The sequence below is a fragment of the Musa acuminata genome, chromosome BXJ3-7 (genome assembly GCF_036884655.1).
Source record: "Musa acuminata AAA Group cultivar baxijiao chromosome BXJ3-7, Cavendish_Baxijiao_AAA, whole genome shotgun sequence".
Taxonomy (NCBI): domain Eukaryota; kingdom Viridiplantae; phylum Streptophyta; class Magnoliopsida; order Zingiberales; family Musaceae; genus Musa; species Musa acuminata.
The window spans coordinates 27,787,171-27,812,826 of NC_088355.1; the positions used below are offsets into that span (position 1 = coordinate 27,787,171).

At 35.6% G+C, this 25,656-nt stretch overlaps 2 protein-coding genes and 1 long non-coding RNA gene across 5 annotated transcripts in view; 1 reads left to right on the forward strand and 2 right to left on the reverse strand.

The window, feature by feature from the left end:
* The first annotated feature begins 440 nt into the window (after nucleotides 1-440).
* Nucleotides 441-1,529, forward strand: LOC135642140 (uncharacterized). Its single transcript, XR_010497881.1, has 2 exons — nucleotides 441-705; nucleotides 1,272-1,529. It is a non-coding gene; the product is annotated as an uncharacterized LOC135642140 (long non-coding RNA).
* A 739-nt stretch (nucleotides 1,530-2,268) lies between these two features.
* Nucleotides 2,269-18,668, reverse strand: LOC135643076 (paired amphipathic helix protein Sin3-like 5). 2 transcript variants are annotated; one of them, XM_065159632.1, is made up of 18 exons: nucleotides 18,406-18,668; nucleotides 18,138-18,299; nucleotides 17,864-18,041; nucleotides 17,684-17,782; nucleotides 17,433-17,597; nucleotides 16,991-17,216; nucleotides 13,242-13,510; nucleotides 12,999-13,153; nucleotides 12,603-12,727; nucleotides 12,237-12,491; nucleotides 7,706-8,130; nucleotides 3,806-4,465; nucleotides 3,623-3,723; nucleotides 3,399-3,537; nucleotides 3,173-3,322; nucleotides 2,786-2,949; nucleotides 2,582-2,705; nucleotides 2,269-2,468 (listed from the first exon to the last, which is right to left on the reverse strand). In XM_065159632.1, exons 1-18 carry the CDS (start codon nucleotides 18,489-18,491, stop codon nucleotides 2,379-2,381), a joined length of 3,573 nt encoding a protein of 1,190 aa, XP_065015704.1. In that variant the 5' UTR covers nucleotides 18,492-18,668; the 3' UTR covers nucleotides 2,269-2,378. The 2 variants fall into 2 exon arrangements, with proteins under 2 accessions (XP_065015704.1, XP_065015703.1); XM_065159631.1 differs by having other exon boundaries at nucleotides 18,138-18,302.
* Nucleotides 18,669-21,274: 2,606 nt separating this feature from the next.
* LOC135643510 (uncharacterized) overlaps nucleotides 21,275-25,656 on the reverse strand; it is a 33,412-nt gene continuing 29,030 nt past the window's right edge. For both annotated transcript variants that reach the window (XM_065160547.1, XM_065160548.1), the window contains exons 4-9: nucleotides 25,443-25,568; nucleotides 25,201-25,321; nucleotides 25,002-25,086; nucleotides 23,361-23,474; nucleotides 23,235-23,274; nucleotides 21,275-22,240 (exon numbers count right to left, since the gene is read on the reverse strand). In XM_065160547.1, coding sequence (XP_065016619.1) covers nucleotides 22,088-22,240; nucleotides 23,235-23,274; nucleotides 23,361-23,474; nucleotides 25,002-25,086; nucleotides 25,201-25,321; nucleotides 25,443-25,568 — 639 coding nt within the window. In that variant the 3' untranslated portion in view covers nucleotides 21,275-22,087. The remainder of the gene's footprint in view (nucleotides 22,241-23,234; nucleotides 23,275-23,360; nucleotides 23,475-25,001; nucleotides 25,087-25,200; nucleotides 25,322-25,442; nucleotides 25,569-25,656) is intronic.

The following is a 25,656-nucleotide window of genomic DNA, read 5'->3' on the forward strand; positions in this document are numbered from 1 at the left end:
TATGATTCAATATGAGATAATTAATCTATTGGCTTCATTAAGTCTAAACTATTAACTCAAAGTATTTGAAGTTATCGTCAAGATCTAATATAGCCCTCCAATTGTCCTGGTTTGATGGAATAATTGATATGTTGATTTTATTAAACTTAAATTATTATATTAAAATATTTAAGTTCAAGTTAATAATAATATACTCATCTGACTCTTATAAATTAATTTTAGTTCTATCTATTTTCGATATAAAACTAATTATGATGTTACATTTAGAAGCATCCTCTTTTGTCGAAATCTTTAAGAACTTGTTCGATTCCTTATGAGAACTTGCATCTAATTCCATGGAAACGGCTACCAAATCGTAGTACTTATTCCATGTCAACATGCAACAATTACTTTGTCCTCCTTGGGATGTGAATCCAATTCGAGATGTTATCTGTCTAGTACCAAGTGTTCGCTATAAGTACCCCAAGTTTGGAAGCTAAATCTACTTATCCCGAGCACCATTTGCTAGCTTTTCTCAGCCTTCTTTTCTCTACTAGTAGAGAGCTGTGAGAAAAAATGGCGACAGTCAAGGCTGCAAGACCTGCAAGGGTTGCTGTGGGAGAGAGAAAAGAGCCTGCCAAGGCCGGCGACGGAGCACCGAAGGCTCCCGTAGCGAAGCGGGCTCCCAAGAAGTCCGAGAAGAAGCCCCGGGAGCTGAAGAAGAAGGTACATCGGATTCCTGACTCTTGAAAGACTATTCATATGGAGAAAAAGAAAAGATAGATTCAGTGGTAAGAGAAAAAGTAAAAGAAAATTTTACTAAAATAAATTTAAATAGTTGTAATTTAATTAAAAAAAATATAATTTCGTGTATCGATAATGTAGCAATCAGCACTTGGACTGATCCTACCTATATCGACGAACAATATCAATAAAAATTCTTTAGAAATACTGAAAATGTATATATATATTCTCAGTACAAAACAAGTGTCGTCGGATGGTAGAAGCCTTAAATGGGATCGTCCAATTTCCTCTAATCCGCATATCGGTAAGTTTTGTGTGATCGATGCATGCCATCTTTACCCAATTGAATCGAGCGAGATTGCAAAAATTGCCATGTGATCGGTCCTTAAATAATTGATACATTACAGTTTTCTGTGATCGAGTCCTAAATAATCGATGCATGACAGTGTCAAAACAGCAGAGTTATTATTGAAATGACCCAACTTAAAAAAACCAAGAAAGTGATGAGGGGTATACTCGTAGACTACTGATCTGACGCTTTACCGCAGGCCAAGAGCAGCAAACCAAGCGCCAAAAATTAAGAGCAGCAGCAGCATTATGATGATTTGGGACACTTCACACCATCCCTATCATATGATGTCTTGTGGTTTTCTTTATTCCCATCTTTTATCCAGTCGACTGTTGTGTAGTCTGAATGCTGCTGTGATGCATGTGTATGCGCAGCCTTGCGATTTGGGAACACGCACAGATGTATCTTGGAATTGTCGCCATGTTACGTGGAAATAAAGTGGTAATTTAGTACTGCATATCTTGAGCTATGTGATTCTGCAACAACTAATCTTGGAAATTTTTGATATATATATATATATATATTAGTAATAATAAATCCATCCAAATTCGGGAATTTTTTTTGCATTTCCCTCACTAAATTTAAACTTTAACTTATATATTAAGTTTTCATTATAGATTGACATGACACTCTTTTTGCTAAGGTGCATTGCTTTCACATCAGCATTGTTAAAAAGAAAGCATTTTTCCGAGTTTGAGTTCCGAATTGGGAATTTTCTTTGCGCTCGGTCAATAGAATGGATTCCACATTACAAGAGTCCTGGCTTCTAAATGTCCAAATCAAGGATCTCTATCCAATCGATTAATGCCTCTCTCTACTAACAGAATAAGACATTTGTTGTATTATGCTTGAGATAATTAACTGAAGCATCGTTGATCATGATTTATGATGTCCATCATATCAATGAATTAATTTTTGGTAGGATTATTATGTCGAAGGTTTTTTCGTTTTTAGCATGTAGTTCTAATAAATTTATCAAAATAAATTATCATTTGGCAAGTCGACTGTCAATTAAACGCTAAATAGAATCATATGCGAACAACTAAAATCTCTCCATTATTTTATTGTGGTCTATGTAGACCCCATGAACAATAATCAGTAAAATTTTATTTCTTAATTCAACCTTCTGTAGATATATATATATATATATATATATATATATATATATATATATATATATATAAAATACACGGAAAACAATATATTAACAACTTTATTTCAAAGACAAATAGACTGAAAAAAAAAAAAAAAAAAAGAGTCCTGCATCAATAACAATACCATAGTTACATGATGCACAAAAATGAATTTACAAATCAAATCTCTTTGGCTCATATGCAAATCTATTTCTCTTTTCCTTGCGGAACAGCAAGTCTTCTGTGCCCATCACGTAGAGAATCTGCATCACATGCCATTTCGAGCGTTAAAGAAAGAACAGTAGAATGGCAATAAAAAAAAAACCAGAGATGGTTTCTGCAATTTCATCCTTCTGTCAAAACCAAAACCGAGTACCTTAAATGAATTTAGTATTCGGCATTGCAGACCATTGGTGACTTGAATCCTTTCCATGGGCTCGCAGGTAGCACAATGTCCATCACAATTACACTTGTGATACTTGTGAAAGTTGCGAATATTCCTGCAAAAACAATGATGAAAATGCTACGCAGCAGCCGATCACCAAAAGAAGAAAAACCACAACATTATATAAATAAATACCTCCGAAGAAAACCTTTATATGTTCCCTTCTCATCTGAAATATTTTGAAGAAAACCACTATAAAAGTAAGCTGCAAAATCAGGGTTTGAAGGAACTACATTTGCTTCAGTTTCATCATTGGGATGTTCCAAAAGCTGTATGGATATCCGTGTGGGGTTGAAGGACTACAAAAAAATAGATTATATGAGTCATGCTCCAGAAAAGACAGCTGCAGAATAAGAGAAGTTTAGGTTTCATATATAGTAAAATCTGACACTTCCTATCCTCTTAGTTAACAAAATCTACTCAAATTGGGATATCAGGTAGCTGAGACGAGCATATGATTTCAAGCAAGAATTGAGCATTTGATATAACTTTTTTTTTCAAAAAGTAATCTCAAGAACCTACACATTCAAATCGGAATAAGTCCGCATTATTAATGACACGAGCATTTTGGAGATAAACCAGGTCATCAAATCTCCCAGGTCCTCTTTGTTTTTCATATGCATAGAGCTGAAGAAACTTATTGTTTGTCTCGCTTATTGCAACTGCTTTCAGCTGAAAGGACACAAGTAGTTCATTTAGATAAGATTGAAATATTCAAAGAGAAATCCTACCGTAAAATGAGATGTACCTGTTTGACAAGTTTATGTACCAAGATATCCAATGTAGAAAGTATATATGACTGAGGTCCAACAAAAGCAAGGCAGTCATCTTCAAAATTCGATTTGTCAGTAAGACCACCGAGATAACTGTAAAGTGCATCCTTAAATCTGCATTCACATTATATATCAACACATAACTGATTGGGTTGTGAATATTTAGAAATATAGCTTCAATCATTTCGAGAGAAGTTACCTTGCATATTGATTATGATGATTTGCATTGTCCTGATTACTGGACCGTATTTCTGCTGCTAATGAATTTGTCTTAGCAGAGAGTATTCTCTTATACAAAATCTGCCAAAGATGAGATTATAAAAATGAAAAGTGGTTATCTATCTAGCTAAATATAATAGAATTAAAAATAAAATTTTCTAACCTGATGGATTTTAAGAAGCAAATAAAATGAAGTACTGCCATAGAAGATCCTTGTTTGCCTATCTTCATTATGTAACAATCTAGGTGCATGCTCAGTAAGAGGTTTCGATGTTTTCAACTGACAAGCTGAAAATGGTAAGTTTGTTCCCTCTCCCTGAAAATTATCAGCATCATCAGACATCTTGTCAACCTGTACACTTCCACCCTTGGCATCATGATCTATCTCATCCTCTTCCTCATTATCATGAGAGGATTCCTGAACATCATTGTCATCACATTGGCCGTGTGAAGCATCTACAACTGCCTCATGTGCATTTGGGCTGTCGTTAAAAGGCCCTGATGCACTCTCAATGCCCTCGTTTTCAGCATCACCATTCACTTGTGCTTCTGCATCTACCACAAAATCCACTGTCAGTGCTCCAGGACCTAATTGAAATTGTCTTCCTTCTGTACCATTGTCAACCAATTTGTCCATCACAATACCCTCAGAATCCACAACTATATTCTCTTCAAAATATACTTCAGGTGATAACTCGCCCTCTTCTTTCTCATCTTCATTGTTACAGATTGCAGAAACTTCATTGTATTGATGAACTTTGTCATTAAATCTTATTGGGTCACCACAAGTTCTGTCAACAACAGATTCCTGATTCTGGCCCCCCTAAAGCACAAATAGAAGATAATGACTCAATTAGAATACATGCACGAATATATTCTGGCCCACCTAGTACTCTTACAGTATCTCCATAGACTTCAATCAGACATATCTCACAAGCAGTTGAATTAGTGAATTATGTAAGAAAGATAAACCAAGTCTGTTATTGACAAGAGGAAATTCACTTGTTCATTTCATTAGGACATTAATGGCAACTAGCAACAAGTGGCCACAAGATTTCCATAAAAACATATTAACAGGTAGTGACTGCAATAGTTAAAAGCAATTGTATTAAGGATTGGGACTAAGCTAAAGATGAACAAAATCCAGTGATTCACCAAAGAGGAAGCACCAGACCACTCTTTTTACACCAAACATGGACCATGTTACAAAATGTGCACAATATAGTTGTTACATGATTAGAGATTAAATGTTAGGATGCTCTAGTATAAATCACCTAGGTGAGTCTTCTAAAATTGGGAGAAAAAAAAAGGGGAGCCTATAGATGGAAAAGCACGAGGACCAATAAATGTGTTATAACCAACAAAAGGGTAAAGCACAAAACAGTAAGGCTATCTAATTTGAAAGAACATGCAAGAACAAAAGGAACATAAATAAGAACATTATAGAGGAATTTGTAATAATACTTGAAAAAATCAAAGTTGATTAATTATTCATTCAAATTTAATGAACTAACAAACAATACATCAGTTCTCACAAGAAAATCATATTGCCTTGCCTGAGATCTCCATTATAAGCCAAAAGAGTATGGTTAGGAAAAGGTTGATCTGTAACTAAGAAGTAAAATAAAAGTCCAGAGATGAAGTTTTTAGGAGAACAAAGTCAACAATGTCAAGAACAATGCAACACAAATAGAACTAGGAATAGAGACATGAAAGCTGATAACCACATCAAAAAGAACCAGTTGGACAACAAAATCAGATAAATACCTTAGAGAGCATTGAGAAAGAAGTTATGATATACCAGAAATGACACACTAATGAGATAAATTCAAGGTGACACTCTGAATGGCCAAAATGTAAGATCAGAAGAAGTCTCGATAAGAGGACAATAAAGAATGATCATTTTCCAAGAACCTCGGGAAAAAACATGGCATCTGCATGTTTGAGCATCATTGTGAACTATATAGGCCAAGCTGCATGGGCTGGACATGTACAGAGAATCATAAAAGGCTTCCAAGAATATTTACATTCTTGAGTGATTAAGTTTAAGAAAAAAGATCCAACACAAAGCCCAACTTCTTTCCATACAAACAAGCAGTCTCGACTATCCTGACAACAATCAGCCACCAAAGATCAACAAAATGCATTTCAATATGAAATAGATAGGATGTACCGGCCCAAGCATCGACGGGTATAAGGACCGTCTCATTTCAGGTGGTCTAGTCCACCCATATAAAAAGGCCATGTGATTACCCTAATAGCTTCTCACACACACCACATAAAGCCCCGACAGCCTTTGCCATGCAAAACCGCACACCTCTGCCACACACACCGTGCACAGCTGCACACCTCCATCATGACCTTGTGCTCACCTCTGTCGCACACAGCTACCTACACCTCTTCTCCTCTTCATCTTCCTGCTCCTTCCTCTTCCTTTCTCTTCCTCCTTCATCCTTCTTCCTCCATCATCTCCTCTTCCTCCACTTCCTCCACCATCTCTTCTTCCTTCCTCCTCTTCCACTGCCTTTTCGTCTTCTTTTTCTTCCTCTTCGAAACACTGGTGCGTATCGATGTACCAAAATATGGTATTGACCACCATGTACAGATCTTATCAGATTATTAAAACCGGTCTGATAACCGAAATGGCGATTCTTGACAAAGATGCAAGGAAACCAGCAAATAGACAATATACAAATGATAGTTTGTGGAAGTGAAATTCTATACAATATCATTAGTACAAGATAACAGGATCAAATGTTGATATAAAAGTAGACATATGGATCAAATTAATTGAGAACACAAAATTTGAAGAATAAGCACTTCTCTTGCCATAGCAAGATCAGCTCCTATTATAAACTAGAATTATAATAAAAAATTGACACCCATTCTCTAATGAAAGCTCAGTATGAGCTGACACGAATTGCACGTAAAGAGAAAAAAAGAAAACCTACCTAACTCTGACTGCTGGTAGAGTGAGAGAACAAAGTGGGACATCCCAATCAATCCCATACTGGAAATGGGAAGGGAGTTATGATGATCTATGATTCTAAATAGGCCTACCACTAGTTATAGGATTTTAAGAATTTTGGGATGTGATTAAAAAGCTCATATATCCATCATCTCCTCTTCCTCCACTTACTCCACCATCTCTTCTTCCTCCTCTTCCACTGCCTTTTCGTCTTCGTTTTCTTGATCTTCGAAACACTGATATGTATCAGTGTACCAACATTGGTATTGGCCACCACATACAGGTCTTATCAGATTACTAAAAGGGGTCCGATACCCGAAACAGCGATTCTTGCCAAAGATGCAAGGAAACCAGTAAATACACAATATAGACCAACAAATGATAGTTTGTGGAAGTGAAATTATAGACAATATCATTAGTACAAGATAACAGGAGAAATGTTGATATAGAAGTAGACATATGGATCAAATTAATTGAGAACACAAAAGTTGAAGAATAAGCACTTCTCTTGCCATATCAAGATCAGCTCCTATTATAAACTAGAATTATAATAAAAAATTGACACCCATTCTCTAATGAAAGCTCAGTATGAGCTGACAGGAATTGCACGTAAAGAGAAAAAAAAGAAAACTTACCTAACTCTGACCACTGATAGAATGAGAGAGCAAAGTGTGACATCCCAATCAATCTCATACTGGAAATGGGAAGGGAGTTATGATAATATATGATTTTGAATAGGTCTACCACCAGTTATAGGATTTTGAGAATTTTGTGATGTGATTAAAAGTTCATATATCCAAGTCACTAGGCCAATGGGCCTACTGAACCATGACAATCAGTATCAGAGTGGATTATGCATGTGTCATAAGAGAGCTCAAGTACCAAAACGCTACCAAAAGATGATGCAAAAAGCACATCAATGCATAGGGCCTCCATTGAACTATGGGACTTACACTTTCCGAATAACAATGAAAATCTCTCTGTCTCCTTCATTAATAAAAAGACAAAATATATAATATGTCATTTTAAGGTGATAGTTGTTGTTGTATCATCCTTTAAGAAATTTCTTGAGAAAAAAATTCAGCAGCTTATTACCTCAAAATTCTCATGTTGTTCTTTGGCAATCTGAGTACAGATGACTGACAGATTTGAAGTATGACCAGATATGAGACTTTCATATGCAACTTCAGCATCAGAACCACCAGAACATTGCCCTGAGGATGACAAGGTACTTCTGTAATCATGTTTTTTGTTTTCTTTGTTACTTTCAGTGTCCTGAAGCTGCCAAAAAACCCCGAACATTGGCTCAAAAAAGGTTGTCCATATATTCATGACCTTGTCGAGTTCACCCTCTAAGGTGCAATTCGCATGGCATGATAATTCAATGATCTTGTACAGAACATCATGTATTTCTGCATCTGTATACTCAAAAACCACTGGGATGAAGTGTCCTCCAGCAATTCTATCAAGAAGCATATTATCGTCCATCTCATTTACTTGTTTACATTCTGCCAACAAAGCTGCAGGGTGAAAATGTCAACATATGGTTAACAAGAAAGTTTTGAGTACAGCAGCCAACAAAATCACATAACAGAACAAGCAAAGAACAAGTGCAATATGACAAAATAAGCTTTGTCTACCATGAGTTACCCTGAAAAAGTTCCTGAATAAATACATCAAAACTGTTAAATATATCAATTGGTAGCATAAATATCATAAAAACTAGTAGTAGCTGCTGCGCATGTTCAGTAAGAAGAGTTATCAGAAATGTTGGATAATTGACACGCTGAATTAATACCATGCTAAGGAATTGACTAGATAGATCCTGATCTGGAGTGTAGATGCGGCATGTATACATGTCAGGTAGTAATGATCTCTCAATCAAACCACAAAGTTACAAGGTCACATGAGAAACGATACAGTGAAAAATAAACAAATTATATTAACCAACTATGACTGCATCTGTGGTGGAACAAAAGATACTTTATGGAAATATGATTTTAAAACTTAATCAACCTAGTGAATAAGGCAAGAAAATTTTTTAAGCAGCAATGAGTGTGTTAATACTAGCTGTCAAAATGGTAAAAATTCAAGTAGTAGCAAGTGCAGGATAATCTATTGGTCTAGATAGATTAAAATAGGTTGATGAATCAATAACTAGATCTTTGTTGCATGATCTATACGATAGATTTTAATTTCAGTATCAGACTTGGTGATGGTCCCTCATAGACAGATACATTACGAACATACCATATGATACGCTGCTGAAAACAGACAGTATAGATCATGCTACTTGACTTCTTCAGTTTTCCTTTCAATTTTCACTTCTTCCTCCATGTTTGGTTGCAGCAAGTTGGCTTTCAAGTCATGGGCATATGTGATACCAAATTTTGTGCTCCTGTGAGATGTTTTGAGACCACTCAAGGTTCAGCCATTATATATTATCTAGTTGGTCTAATTTGTTGTATATCACTGGAAAAAGGGGCAGAAAATGCTGAAATCACCTGCTGGACTAGTAGGTATGGACAGTATCCAACAACAGCATATCTTTTCATATCTTTGTTGATCAATACAACTAACTTTCCATGTGAGCCTATAAACCAATTATGGGCAGTATCCAACAACAGCATCTCTTTCGATATCTTTGTCGATCAATGCTTACCTTTCCATGTGAGCCTACCTTTATCTACTTGCCAAGGCTCTTGAGAATAGCCGATTTTTTTTTTCTCAAACTTCAAAAATTTGTGCCACAATGAAACAGATTCTAAGTCACATACATTGCATATGCTAAAAAAGTAGAGACAGGGGCTATTGGACAGATGAACTAAAGAGCTCGACACACCAAGTACAAAATAAAAACACCTTATAGCACAAAATAGCAACTAATACCATTATCACATATGTATTTTTGAAATAGGTTACATATTTGTTATATTTGACCATATAACTGAATCCAAGACAGACTCTCATGACGGAGAGATTTATGATACTCTGAATTTCCATTACTTCAATAGACAAAGTTAAAGCACTCAAGAAGATGAAACACTTCCACCAGCACATGATCATGTCCAATGTACATTTATTAAAATTCCATTTCAACAGATTTTTGAAAACTTAACACATCGAATACTTTAATAAATAACAATTTCCAGATTCCCAGTTTTAAAAATAGTTCCATAATCAGCCTTCAAACAAAACCAAATATTCTCAAGAGGTGAATGCCACATGATTAAATTTCTAAGAGATATTTATTCTTGGTGTTTGGATACTTTTATACAAGGTCTGAAATTTCGTACCGTACCGAAGTTTCGACGATCGCTCGGTATGGTACAGAACGGTATACCGCTCGGTATACCGAGCGGTATACCATTCGATATATATATATATTATATTTATTTTTTATTTATTTATTGATATATATATTATATTTATTTTTTATTTATTTATTGGCTGACGTCGCATCGCCTCGGCGACGTCGCCTTTTCCTTCCCCACATGGGGCAACGTCGCCGAGGTGACATTTATTTAAATAATATATGTATATATATAATTATATATATATAATTATAATTATATATATAATTATATATATATATATATATATATATATATATACCTTGGCGACGTCGCCGAAAAAGGCGACGTTGTGTCGCCTCGGTGACGTCGCCGAAAAAGACGTTGCGTCGCCTCGACGACGTCGCCGAAAAAGGCGACGTCGTGTCGCCTCGGCGACGTCGCCGCAAAAGCGGCGTCACCTCGGCAACGTCGTGTCGCCTCGGTGACATTGCCGAGGCGACGCGACATCGCCTCAATTATTTAAATTATATATATATATATATATATATATATATATATATATATATATATATATATATATATAATTATTCGTTCCGCCCAGTAACGGGCGGTCCGCGTACCGATAACCTCTCGGACCGGTACGTACCGCCCGTACCGGGCGGTACAGTCCGGTATTGCAGACACTGCTTTTATAGACTATTTTGAAAAGAACCTGAATTTTAACACCCTGTTAAGATTAAGTCCTATTGTTCTTGAGATAATTAGACCAAGTTTGTATTGAACTTCTATAGTTATCAACTCAAGATAATTTCAGCTTGCAAGCCCAACACAAATCTGATTTCTAAATAAATCTAACAGATGCTGAACTTCATGTAAATTCAGTTGCTTTCCTCTAATATATTTCCTCCAAAACTTATAGGAGCATATCTTGTAAATTTTACCAATAAATAACCTGAAATTTTTATCTTCATGTGTGATCTCTGGGCACATAACTTGATTTTGATCAAATCAACCTCCTCTAGGCAGGTAGATACATCAAGATTTACCAAGAGATAGGCACCTGACAATTCAAAATAAACTTTCTTCCTTGACTACAGGAACATGAACACCTTGACTCCAAAACAAATGAATTATGTCTCCAATATAAGTTTTCCCACCGGTAGCACCTAAAATTAGTTTATAAAAATACTGGCCAATGATGAAGAATATGACCTCTGATAGCATGATCAAGGTCTGCCATACCGAATCGTACCGCCCGATACAGGCGGTACGTACCGATCCGACAGGCCAGCAGTACACGAATCATCTGGTATCGGTCTGCACTATAGTAGTGCACTGTAGCACTGCAGCAGTGCACTGTTGTAGTGCACTGTAGCAGTACAGTGCACTGTTACAGTAGCAGTACAGTGCACTGTTACAGTAGCAGTACAGTGCACCAGTACTTTGTAGCAATGCACTGTTACAGTACTACAGTGCTCGGTGCACCTAGGTGTACCGCTCGGTACATCATACTGTACCGGTACCGAGCCCAGGTCGAAATACCGGCACGATACGATATTGCGAACCTTGTATGATTACATTATGTGGCTTCACTAATTCTCTATAGGTTCTTAAATATGTGTATCAAAAGGGTTCCAAATAGAACCTAGGTATTTGCCTCTAGGCAGATCATAATGGAAAAATAACAACTTTATCAAGAAAGGGGTAGAAAAGTATAGTAAATTGTAAACGACGGTAAAAGCAATATGTTTTATAGATAAGTCATGGTGAGCAGGCAATCAAAGTATTGCATAGCACATACGTGGAATGAAGCATATGCAGTTCAAGTAAAAAATTCAAACAAAATATTAAGTATAAATTACTACATAATTGCATCTAAATTACTACCAAATTTCAAGTCCTGCATAAAAATTTATAGGATGATATTTATACTCATAAGTATTTAAGTGATGAGTTATAACAAATGATTACATATTTAAGTGGCAAATGCCACAATATCATGTGGATATATAACACTACCAAGATAATACTAATGCAGAGAAATATAAAAATCTATACTGACATTTTCATGTTTATGCAGATCAAATTAGCTATTGGGATTCATATAATAAAATAAATAGAACTTCCAGAAAGTAACAGGTGTTGCCATCCAGGTGCTGCATATATGATCAGAACCAATAGAACATGTAAAGAAATAAAAAAACCTACACCTTTTATGGAAAAATTGGCCTTTCACCCCAGCCAAATTTTACTAAATATAGTATAAAAATCTAAAAAGGGGAGGAAAAAAGAAAAAAGGTCCATGATGCATCTAATGAAATCAAAATTACCTTTTGAACTCAGGGTCTTTGGATCTTGCTGCTTAAAATAGAAACTACGATGATCAAGTGATCTCAGATGGTTTGTGGCTTGAGCTTCAGTCCAAACTTCACTAAAATCTGATAGTTTTTCTAAAATTTCTTCTTCCTTCTGCTTTAAACGATTCAGTATTACAGGCAATGCAGAACTCACATTCTCACGTACAGCATCAATAAAATCCAGTCCATATTCATCATATAACAGTTCTATACATCTCAAATCTTGAGCTGTCACATAACCAGAAAAAGAACATGAATTTAGTTTTATTGCTTGAAAATAACAAATAAGTTGGATGCACATTCTGCATATATAGCTTATCACTTGAAAAGCATACTAACAAGTAAAGTAGTTTTCAATTGGAATATCACTTTCTCGTTCAACTTTGTCACCCTTGACCTTTAGCAGCATTTCCACCCTCTTAGCAGTTACAGTAACGAGTTTTAAAAGCATATCCAGCTCAAACCTGAATGTATTACAGAGAGTCATATAAAATATTCAAAGTATATATGGTCATAAGAAAGACATTTTGCTTTTGAAAGCTCAGAAAGGAAGATGGATTACACTTATAAGAAATAATTTATAGAGTAAATTTTCTCCTTATCTTTTATATCACTTGATCATCAGGTGTACAATTAAATTACTTGACTATAGCCAAACTGCTTAAGCTTATGTCAACAGGTTATAGTGATCTTGAGCAATTTACTTGCAAGAGTATGCATAATAAACAAAAGTACCTGTCATCATCACATCTGATTAAGCATTCTTCATACTTGTTCCAGTGCATAATCTTAAAAGAATTGTTCTCACTACCTGATGTCATGCATACCAGAGAGTCATTCAAGACAGCCGAACCAATTTCACTCATGTAGCTTGGCGGCAGTATATGACACTGTTAACAGGCAAGCATAAGAGATTAGCAGAGGAAAGATAGTCAATTTCCTAAAAATTAACAAAAAATACATGTTTTTGAATAGTACATGATCGGGGAGAATGACATAACCAGGAGCAGAACGGTGACATTTTGAGGTATCAGGCTTTAAATATCCTTTTCCATGATCACATTCATCATCATCTCCAAACAGATTGTTTTTACAAGGATCTTTGTCTTTTAAAACAGAACTACCTCCAAAGAGCCTTTTTGTATCTCTAATCCTATCACTCTCAGACAATTTTTCCTGCAAACCATCTCCTTCATGATCCATGTCCATTGGTATCTCTTCTTCATCAACTAGTCTAGCTCGATGGCCTTCAAGAGAAAAGACACTGTTAGCATAGGATGACAAACCAGATATATCAAGTGTAACAACAATAACAAAAACTAATATTTTATTTGTCTGCATTGGAAATGAACATGAGCATGTGAAAAACTGTGGAACCTTGGACACATTTCTAGCATGAGCAATACAAGGCAATAACTGCACAATGACCATGCTCACATGCCATTTCAGCATGATTAGAGAATGCAGAAAGTAATTTCACAAGACTTGGATTAGCTAAAATGGAATTCAGCCTACAACTTAGCTCCATCAATAACAATATCTGTTGCTAAACCAAAATTGCAAATCATATGCAAAATCAATGCCAAAGTCAACACACTTGTCATGAACTTAGAATCACTCAAAGAATAATAAGCATAGAGCATCTTAACTAGAAGAGTAGATAAAACAAATACAATTACTTTTATATGGTAGCACAATTCAGAACTGTATAATCATTAATAGATGTCAAAAAGAAGCTTCTAAAAGTAAAAAAAATTGCTCTAGTTTATGCTTAATAAATTAATGCGGACAATATTTTCGTATAGGCAAGTTTCCAAAGTATTGGAAATTACACAATAGGTTGCAGTAACATTTTTAAAAAATCAGGGTTGTGCTTCCAAATTAATTATTTGGGAAACAAGTCATGTCCAAGCGTGGCTGGAAATTATCACATTCATTCTTTTTCCAAGGCATTCATCTAACAAGCCAAGCAGAAAACATAGTCCAACCACTAATTCTGAATAACACAAGCACTCACTGAACAAGCAATCTTGCACAAAGACAGAAAAAATTCTATTTTATAAACTTTCTTATCTTAAATTACCTTCACTTTATTTTATAGATTGAGGCATGGGGATTCATCTTTGAACTTCTAAAATGCCCTATAAGGTCGCTAGTAGACAAGTATGTTGAGAAAGAAAAGAATTTAGCGGTTGAAGAGGTGAACTGGAATCTTGGTTGTGTATAAAATCATGAGTTTAGAACTTCAGATCACGATTAAGAATTAAAAAAATTAATCGAAAACCAAACTACAATATCTCACATTTTTGCACTAACAATGAAGAAACTCACAAGTTATGTTCAAAATGCAATTCATGATCCACATTGTTTGTTGATGATAGTTTTAATTATAGAAGGTAGTATAAGGATGAAGTCCAACTTACCCCTAAGGAAAACTTCTATTTTTTTTAACAAAAATACTGTTCAGAAAAATAAAGCCAAAAATTGAGCCAGTTTTGATCAAGGACTAAAATTAATAAGATGGAGCTGAATGTCACTAATCATCAAGTTTACCTTGGACTGGGAGGAAATTTTCTATGGTCGATATAAAAACAGTTCTGTAGTAATAAAAAGAATCAAAACATCTGACAATCGAGACCCCAAAATATTAAGAACATGATTTTACAAACATGAAAATGATTAAATGAATGCAGTGTTACCAGAAAAAGTATCAATATGAAATGATTGTGCTCAGAGAGACTTAGAAGTAGTGCTAACCAAGGATTAAAATGAAGTTTTATTTAATTTTTCTGTGAGTGATAAACAAAATCACCTATTCCTTTCTTTTACAATACTGGTGCTATGCATGCCCTTTGCATGTTAAGCATAAAGAAAGAAAATTCTCGCATTAATCACATTATGAAATATCTTTTTTGTAACTCAATCTGTCTCTATTAAAAAATGTCCTTATCATCACATCTCCATGTTAGGAAAAAGGGAACCAAGGTTTAGGATCACTAACCATGGCATACATGGAGCAAGACTGCAGCAATGATAAAAAAGATGATCATTCTTCTCCATGGCTTTTAAAGGCCAAATTACATATTAAAAAACTTTGAAGCAGTATTAGCTACAGCTCTTTGAAGTTTCAGGTCGATGCAAAAATTTCCCACAACCAACAATTTTGGTGCCATAAAGTAACAATGACTGAAGGGCTTCTCTTGATCCCAAGGATGATTGTTAGAATCATAAAACTGATAAAAGACTTCACAGGAATTGTCTTTTTAGTTTCTACACATTAATTTTGGACACTGCAGGTGTCTGTCCTGATGATTCTCGAGCATGATTCATATAAAAAAAATTCCAACAATTTGTAAGAACCTTTGAACAAGGATAATTAACAAGACATATCTATTAATAAAACCCATAGTCCCCAAATATAATCCTAGCTCTAAAGGCACATTCTATATTCAACAATTGATCAAATACACGATGGGGCATTGTAAGTGGTAGGGTGGCCTAGTTGCCACAATCTACTGAGATCCAGTCCTGCCATGGATTCATCCCCTAAAAAAATAAAATAAAAAGAAACTAGCATTTCTACCTCAATCCTTCAGAAAGAATTCATAAGTAACAAGACAACTGTAAACAGAACTATAGTTACCTGTTCAATAAGTGCAAAAGAAAAGATAAATAATTCAAGAACCAGAAATACAGAAAGCATGACTAGCATCCAGGACAACTCAACTTCATTCAAATCTTAGATTCAAACATAGGTAAACTAACTATATGATAAATTTACTTTACATTTACAAACTATAATTCATGTTTTACTTTAATTATCATGCTTTGAAAAGACAAGGATCTATGCTAAAGATGTAATCCTGAACTTGAATTGTGTGTCAATGTGAGAACACATTAGTTGAATGGAAATAGGTACATTGGAATCAGGCTCATGGTTGATAAAATATGTTAGTGATTTGGTCCTTTATTACACTCATTGGTTTCCTGCAGAGCAGCAGGATGTCCGACAACAGTAGGCAACTCCACATTTCATTCCCAAGAACAGAATTGTAGCAGAAAATCTCTGTATCCCAACAACTGATGAAATGTTCTATGAAGCAAAATGTGTGTAAACTTATTCATTTTCTTCTATTCAAATATGTTACTAAAATGAAGTCAAGGTTCATTTAGAAATATGATCTACAAGATGAGATCATGCATAGCGTCATTTCATGTGCAAGTGGTTCACTATGGTAGTATTTGGTGGTGCACAACCAATGTTTAATCATGATCCATACTAGACTTCCATGTCCATAAGAAAGCGGTAAATCACAAATTACCAACCATTGAGCCCTTTGAATTTCATCTTGAGGCCATGTCTTAAGTGTGAATTTATTAACTCCTTGTTATAATATAAAAATCATGAATACTATGGAGGATCAGCTACACAAAACTTCTACTAGTTTTCTATTTTCAATAGGCTTAAACAGGCAAGAATACAAACATCAATGTTATTTTTTTAGCATGCCTAAACAAACAAGGGACTGTAAATATACGATTACAATTAGACATATTTAACAGGTCATTAGACATTTTAGCTTCTGTTTTATGAGAAAAAAATACTCAACTAGCATGAAGATCAATCGATGGCACCAAGTTATTCTGTAGTCTGTACAAATTCTCTTATTATTCAAAAGAAAAAAGCTTTGTATGTTAAACTGCAAATTTTGAAGTAGCTTCTTCACCTTTATGCGGTGGCTCAGCCACACAGTGATCAAACCTTTGAGAAGGCTTTTGCACTGGCAGTAAATTGTTCAAGTTCTTATGAGTCTCCTTTTGCACCATGCACATCTTGCTTGAGCCTCTTTGGTCCTTACCCACCACAGAATGTCTCTCAACGTATTTTTGACTCTTGCTGTGCTCTAAGTTGCTCAAGTGACAATCAGCATACAAACTGAGACGGCCTTCCTTCTGAAACATCCGGCGATTGCAAGTTTAAGGTTAAAATACATTTTAGTGCATATATCAGGTTATTTCTACAAAGCAATTCCTACTTCCTAAACCTTGTTCTATGCTGAAGAATGACATTAGTTTTGACCATAAGACCAGATATAACTGCTGAAACCATGAAACTTATCAAGCGACAATGTCCCAGTCCCGAAAGAAAGAAAGAAAGAAAGAAAGTACCTCTCCGGCAGGAGCATCATTAGAATTTGTTGGCCTTTCTTCATCCTGGGGACTGAAAGGCCTGCTAGACGACACAATACCATAACGCTTTCTTTCTGAACCATGATTAAAAAAGAAACTATACTCTTCAAGCAAGTCATCATGGCCTTGAAAAAGCGCCATTACCTGATAAACAAAAAAATGTCAGAGCTTTCCAGAGACAAAAGATATGGCACGTACCACAAATGAAAAATAAGGTAAACGCAATGAACCTCTTCGTGTACTTGGTCCATGGGCTTGCGATCTGTTAGATGCATTCTGAAAATATCCAAGAACGACGTATACTTCGCCTCATTGTTTGAGAAACGACTCTGCGTGAAGAAAAAAGAAAGTCACAGGAGAACATCACCAGTATCTAAAACAGCTGCAGAAATAAATAACAAGCTACTAACCCGTACTCTGCGAACATGAGCTAGGGCATCTCGGTAATCGGGCTTCTTTTCAGAAACGGAAGGGGCAGGTGCATCCCAACCCTTGGGCACAAAGACGTCGAAGGCAAGGGCCGACTCAGGGAGCCCTGAAATCCTGAGTAACTCCTTCAGTCTTTCCACGGTATCATGTACAGCGGAACTGCAATCAACTCCACAAGATTGAAGATCAATACTGGCAACTTAAAAGAAGATTTCCGAATCGAAAAGAACGATGGAAAAGACTACAATATCAAACCTTTGTTCTTTCATATCCACCACGGTATCAAGAAACTCCTCGTACTTGTCAGGATCAAGACCTTCCTTCAACGCCACCAAAAACTCTAGGGCATCGTCGCAACTCACTTTCCGGCGATCAGCGCTGGGGCTTGTCATAGCGGCACCGCGGTGTTGCTTCGATCTGCTTCAAAACCAAAGAGAGATGGAATCTCAAAACGAGACCATAAATTTTGCAACGCCACAGAGAACAACGAAGCAAGACAGAAAGAGAGGAAGCGACAACTCACAAATCGTCCGCAGGGGATCCCGTCGGCTTCCGCTTCCGCTTCCGCCGCTCGACGGAATGATCGGGATCGTCCCCACTCCCTTCCATGCCTATGGACAGTCGTCGTCGGGAAGCCCAGAATTGCAAGCGCCGCAGTCTTCTCCACGACCATCGTCCCCGAACATGAGATTATATACAGACAGGGGGAGGGAGTCGTAACGGAAGACAGAGTTCCCAAACGGGGACTTGCCATGTGCACCGTGATTCGGATCTCATCTAGGACGCATTGAGATTCTCACAAGCCTCTACGACAGCCACGGAGGGTTTCCGAGTGGTAATCGGAGACAGCTTCCCGCCGCGCGCGTGCATCGCGATTCGGATCACATCTAGGACACGTTGAGATTCGCACAAAGCTGCTGATGAGCAGTAGTTAGCGTAGCTGAAGATTTTTTACCATCATCATCATCATCATATATATATATATATATATAAGCTGGAAATCAAACATAGGGAGGGGTTCGGAACAAATAACATCTTCATTTATGACGATTAAAGATCAAATATTTTAGACATGTTTTGCATGACTATCATATCAACGTTTAACCAATGATAAATAGCACTCGTGCATCGAATAAGTTGATTAATACTCTTAATTATATTTACTAACAATATAAGCCGTCAATATTTGTTTTGAATACTTTTTTTGCGGTCTTTACAAATAATATTTATATAGTATTCGGGTGATACCCTAAGCTTTAGGAATTTTAAGTGAATCATATATATTTTGCTAATTTAATTTATTTTAACAGACTCTTGAATTTAAGCTATAATAAGTTACTAGATACTATCGATTTAGATCATGACATATTGATCTAATATAATATTGAATATGGTGAGAGACTCACAAGTATTAGGGGATGGATGAACGTAGAGGAAGAATTTAATATGAAATCATTCATCGAGACACGTCCTCACGTGAATCATGATATATTTTGATTTTGGGTCACGATGATTTCGACAAGACTCGGACTAGTAAATAAAAGTTTATAATACACAAATTTAATCTCACATGGGAGAGAAGATTTGAATAAACTTGTGAATGGTTTAGCCCCCCCCACCCATCAATTCTTCCTTCCTTCCGTCAAATTGGATCGTAGAAAGTAGTATCGATCAGGTAGGCAAGAAAGTAGTTTCCAAATATATATATATTTATGGTTAAGATATAAATATAAGTAAGCACCAAAGGAATTTTATAATCGATATATATTTGATTTGCAAAGAACATGGCCAGTGGCACCAAAGGAAAGGAGATTAATTTCATTTAACCGATCTCGACGAAATCGATGGATGAAATCGTGATTCATTAATTAGATTAAATTAACCTTCTCTTTTTATTTATTATTAAGGATAATTAGACTTTTTTTTAAACCAATTTTAAATATTTTATTATTATAAAAATGAAAAAAAAAGAATAAGAAGAAGAAGAAGAAGAATCATTTCTCTCCCTTCGTCTTCATCTCGATGTGCCACGGCACGCATCATTTTCCCTATCATATATGATAATATATTCGATGTATATTTATATTTTTAACAAAAAGAACAAATAAAAAAATCCAACTATAATGCATAATGTTAAATACTAGACTCATTCGCAATGTGTTTTGCAAAACCTTGGAGAGAATTCATGGAGTTGATAGAAAGTTTCTAATACCAACTAGTGTTCCTACAAGTTCCAAGGTTTCAAGGATGACGTCGATCATATTTATCATAGATAATAGTGCCAAAAAGTTAGTATTATTATTAAGATTAGCAATAGCATATTTAGCTTAGAGTGTAAATTAAGTGAGCTCAAGATCAGATACATCGAAACCCCACAATATATTTGGGAGTAGTGGCCACACCCTAAGAGATGGAAGACCTTTAACATCATCAATGTGTTTATACCACAAAAAATTATGGGTGGTATTGATGGTCTTGCGTGAGGCATTTTTACGAGTCCAGAGAGAGTGTGTATAGGTAAAGAGTTTAAAACATTATTAATTAGCACAACATTTGTGTAAGGAAGTTTTCCAATTGGATAATCTAGTGCGTATTTTGTTAGTAAGATCTTCATGCTTTGAAGCAAGAATCTTATGTGATGCAATTTGAGCTCCAAATTTCTTTTAATCTAAAGGCACGATTTTCTATTTGCTCTAAAAGTTAAAAAGATATCATCGACATATATTATGAGGTTCATATGATAATCTATGACTAAATTTGAGAGGAGTGAGCAGATCCTAGCATACAACATTGTGGTGAGTAATTAATTACACAACTAATATGTAAAGATTTGAATATAAGGGTTCACCTTGCCAGACTCTCCTTCCTTTGGCTTGTAAAAGAGTTGGATTTCATTCCATTAACATGACAAAAGAAAATAGGAGAAAAGATGCATAGCATAATCTATTAAATAAAAACAGGTGCAAAGATGATGAGGCTCCATCAAAGGCTTTTGCTAAATAATCAAAGGATTTCAATTCTTGGAGTTATAGAATGAGTGAGCTATTTCTTAGACAATTAAGATGTTATGGATCGAGTTTTAACGAAGGATCGGTCTTTAATGAAGGCAGCTTATTAAATAGAGAGAGAGAGAGATTAAGTAATTGAGATGAGGCTTGAGGTGATTTATAATTTACATTGCAACTTTTGCCAAGATCCTATAATTTACATTTGCAAAGGAAAATAAATCTATAATATTTAACATCTTTAGAATAAGAAATCTTGGGAATAAAGATAAGAATGGTTGGGCAACAGCAATATTGTAAAAAGGATGAAAAGACTTGCAAGAGAGATTGACAAAGTAGGATTTTTAGAATTCACTGCTAAAATCATCAACGCTAAGGCTTCTATCATCCCCTAACAAATTGACAGCAACATGTATTTCCAAAAATTATGGGGCAACACCAATCCAAAGAGATATATAATGTTGACTGAAAATTTTAACTGCTCACGTTGACCAGATCTGTGCCCCCAAACTTGGCTCTTCATGCACATGTCCAATGCTTGACCACCTATATTCATTCGACATGACAAGTCATTTACCTTGTTATCCCTGTCCATCGCATTGCAAGCGAAAACTAGACTTGTACGAAGAGCGTTCTCCATCGGATCCCAGCGAAATACATACACACACACACACACTAAGCCAACAACGTTCTCCAACTCACTCTTCCTCTCTTTTGGAGACAAGAAAACTAGCCTATAATACATACACCATTCACTCCACCTCAAAAAGTTCTATCAGCCTTTCAAACACAAACAGAACAGTCACTTTTTCCTCTCCCCTGCTGTTAAGGGCATCATCAGCTTGACACCGACAGCAATCAATGGCAATCATCTGCTTCGAGGACTTCACCACCAGCATCAATCAACAAAAAGAGGAAACACAATGCAATCAGGTGGACTCTCAAAAATGAGTTCTCAACTCTAGTGCCAAGTAAAATACGAGCAAGTATGCTGTATTTTCTCCCGTTTAATCGCATGGCAGAAGATCACAAAATGGGTTCATAGCAATGGACAAACTCCTGCATTTGGCCGCAGCACAAGCACAAGAATCAACAAGCACCTCCAGGAAATGGCCACATCTAGGTTCGGTTTTACCAACCGTGGTTTTCTATCAGAAGGTAGCTATTGTCCACCGTAACCACCTACTACCTTTCTTCCTTCTACCTTAACCACCATCTCTGAACTGCAGATATGGGGACGTTTAAGAAAAAAGCATAGCGATAGATATATGGACTCACAGTCCGACCAATCCTTGCCCACGCACTCTGATGATAACCAGCAGTTACAGGAACATGGTACATGAGCTTCAGCAGCTGCGATTACAGTCAAGGAGGAGAGAATTAGTCAAGATGGAATACACCGATAACAAGCTACAAAACTTTGATGGGAAAAAAATTATCAAAGGTGAAGGTGGGTTGCAAAATATCCATTTGAAACCATTTTCATATCCACGACGGGCCGGATATGGCTTTGAAGTGTGTGCCCATCTGTATCCAACTCTGCTATGAGTCTTAAAAATACAAACATGGGGTTCGATTCTATCCTTATTTGAGTATCCAAACTTAATCAATCTATACTAACCTAAGGAAGTTGTTATTTAATTGATTCTTTTTATATACAGTTTTCTCTCTTTTTCTCCCAATCCTTTTCTTTCACATTTATTCTAAAATTTTCCTTTCCAAAAATTTAATGATTGATTGATTTGAACTCTTTTCTTAATTATCTATCGATGTCAGACTCGACTTATGTATTATTTCCATTGCATCAGCCCAAAATGCAATCCAAATGCAAGTTGTATATCCATCTGTATCCTTGTCCATTTTCAGCAAATATGCATATAGAATTTAGTATTTGTTTACATCTGTATCTAAATCACTAAAGATCTGCTGACAAAATAGATATGGTTTTTTCTTACCAAATCGTATTGATCCATTTTCATCCCTAGTATCAGTGAAGAGACCAATAGTTAGGGTGACAGCTGGCTGTTTGGGTTTATGGAGGACCATCTGCATCTAAAAATGAATGCTGACAAACTAGATACGGGCTTTCCATTACCAAGTCATAGCAATCCGTTTTCATCCTTAGTATCAGTAAAGAGATATCTCTTGCCTACCAATCCATTCAGAACAGTCATCTTTTTTTCTGTATGCTTGAAACACAACCCAGATTAAAAATGCACCAATAAGACCATCAAAGTAATTGAACTAAAATAGTCTTGCTGCCCATGGCATTGAACTTAATGCAACTGTACATAGTTCTAAAAGTAGTCTTGATCGGTTCTGCATTGTTATAGCCAACAGAACTAACCTGCCAGTATATGAATGTCTGAATAATATTGCGCTGCCACCTGCATCAGCAAAATTTGAAATTCTATGCATCAGATCTTGAAAAGATTAAAAAGTAGAAACAACAGAATAATGTAGATCAACCGACGAGAATAAGGATATGATTAGAAGAAAGCCCAATCCAATCTCCGCGTTTGAACTTAGAATGTTCAATGTAGTTCCATTTGCCTCTACCCACGAACAAGGTTCCTCCAAGTATTTCCTGTTCATGAAATGAGTAACCATTACTTTAGTTGATTATTCTTATCATTTATTCTGAAGACGCAAGTAAAGCACTTTAGAAATCATAATCAAATAATAAAGTATGACTATTATTTGTATTAGATATAAAGATTTAACAACTAGTCCCATACTTGTGAAGAAACTAACAAAATTATGACAGATACATCAAATATAATGTTCCTATGTACAGTTTGATGAACATGAGAAAATTTTTGTTCATGCCACTGTAGACAAGACATTATTTGAGTCCATGAACATGAGAAACTCTTTGTTCATCATGTTGTAGCAAGAAAGAGGAATTGGAAAAGCATAGCCTTGCGCAATGAAAGTTAAAGAGCAGGCATGGCAAAGGCTCCAAACTTTGTGCCTACAATTGATGAGCTCCACTGTAACAAAAGGTTAAATTGTATATAATATATTAGGTTTCTGCAATTATACTTAAAAAGTGCTTTCTGGTGGAAAATAAACTCATTTTATGATCCAAAATGATATCTAACCTACTTTGTTTTTTATATTCTAATACCACAATAAAAATATGTCCTCATTGTTAATACAAGTCTCTGATTGATTATCACTATTCTCATGTGTTATAGTCTAAACGTAGCAAAAGTTTTAACCAATTATATCCACTGTTCAACTATCAGAAGTCGATGATTTTTTTATTTTCTATTTTCAATGAATTATTCTACTGGTTCCAGTATATAGCTCAATGACAGTATAATTACATGTTTCTATGCTTCAAATAAGTATTTGAACTTAATTTAGTATAATAATATGTTTAACAAACAAATAGTTACGTTGGGCTTGAGAATATACAAATTGCTAGGCCTTTTTAGCAACAAATGAATCAGGTCATCATATTGTGATCATAAATTTTGGCATGTCAGCATCAAAATGATGCATGCCAATAACAAGTATGCTCTGCTTGCACTACAAATTTCAATGAAAACAAGTGCATTCAACAGACACCTGCTATATATCAAGGAAATAACTCTCAAAACATTCCAAAGCTTGAAAATAACCACACTAATTGAGATGTTAAATGCATGACCAAAATTGTGCTGTAAATGTTTTAGTACCACATGATAAATAATTTTTGTACGCAATTAAGATATGTTTAACATAATACTCATCTGATAGAAAACTAAGTTTAGACTAGAGCTTTGCATACAGCAAAAACATAAACCACAATCAGGAAATTACTCCCTAGTAGTCTAGTATTGTGATTAAAATAGTGAAACTTCCTTGCTGATGTGCTCGTGAGCCCTTATATCAATGATATTTCTCTTATAAACAGCATGCAGCCAAGACATGAGTTCCCACCCAGTATCTAATATCATCCATGTCTATTCATGACCTTAATACATGGGAAATTACTGCTCCTTTTCCGTCTAACAAGCAGAAGACAATTGAAGATCCAGATGAGGTTAAAAAAATTGAAGAACAATCAAGCAGCTTATCCACTATTGTCTCTGGCAAGCAATGTCTCAAACAAAAAATTATTTACCTGTATAAAGAAGAATGTGCAAAATTACGCCTTAGAAATTTGGCCACATGCTCAAGAGCCCAAGAAAATACAGGTATGAGAGCAACTGTCAAGCAAATTAGCATTAAAGGATCCTAATCAACATCAAACCATGACAATGACTCAAACATTATGTAGTTCCACTAAGAAGTTCAAAGAACAACAAATTCAAGTAACTCACATTTAAAGTGTAGCTGTGATGTAACAAGTGTACTACAATATATCAAATGAATAAAATCCTTTGCTCCGATCAGTGTTTGAAACCATGTTTGGATAGCAGAGAGGTTCCATGCCCTCGGTTTCTGTAAAGGGAAAAAGATAATAGAGGATATGTAATGGTAAAGTGTACCGCTTGACTAATGCAGCTAAAACCAAACTTCATGATGCAAGGTTTTAAACTGTAATGACTTATCTAAAACTCACCCCATAGAGAGTGTATAATGAATAAACCGAGGAACAAGTAGTACCCAGCAACGACAAATGATATGCCCTGTTTGAAAGATTTCTTGGCAAAACTGGAAGCATCCCAAGCACAACAACCACTAGTACCTGATACGAGCAAAATTCAATAATTTACAGCAGATGAACAACAATATGCAAAAAGCAACTTAATAGAGTAAAAATAAGCATTTTTGTC

Bases quoted from the DNA above. Each gene is read 5' to 3' on its own strand.
- LOC135643076 (XM_065159631.1), bottom strand. From the start codon at position 18,491: ATGGAAGGGAGTGGGGACGATCCCGATCATTCCGTCGAGCGGCGGAAG. The intron at 18,042-18,137 runs GTTTGATATTGT...AGTTGATTGCAG, and splicing joins GTGGATATGAAAGAACAAAG to TTCCGCTGTACATGATACCG. The intron at 3,538-3,622 runs GTAACTTCTCTC...ATGTGAATGCAG, and splicing joins CATCATAATCAATATGCAAG to ATTTAAGGATGCACTTTACA.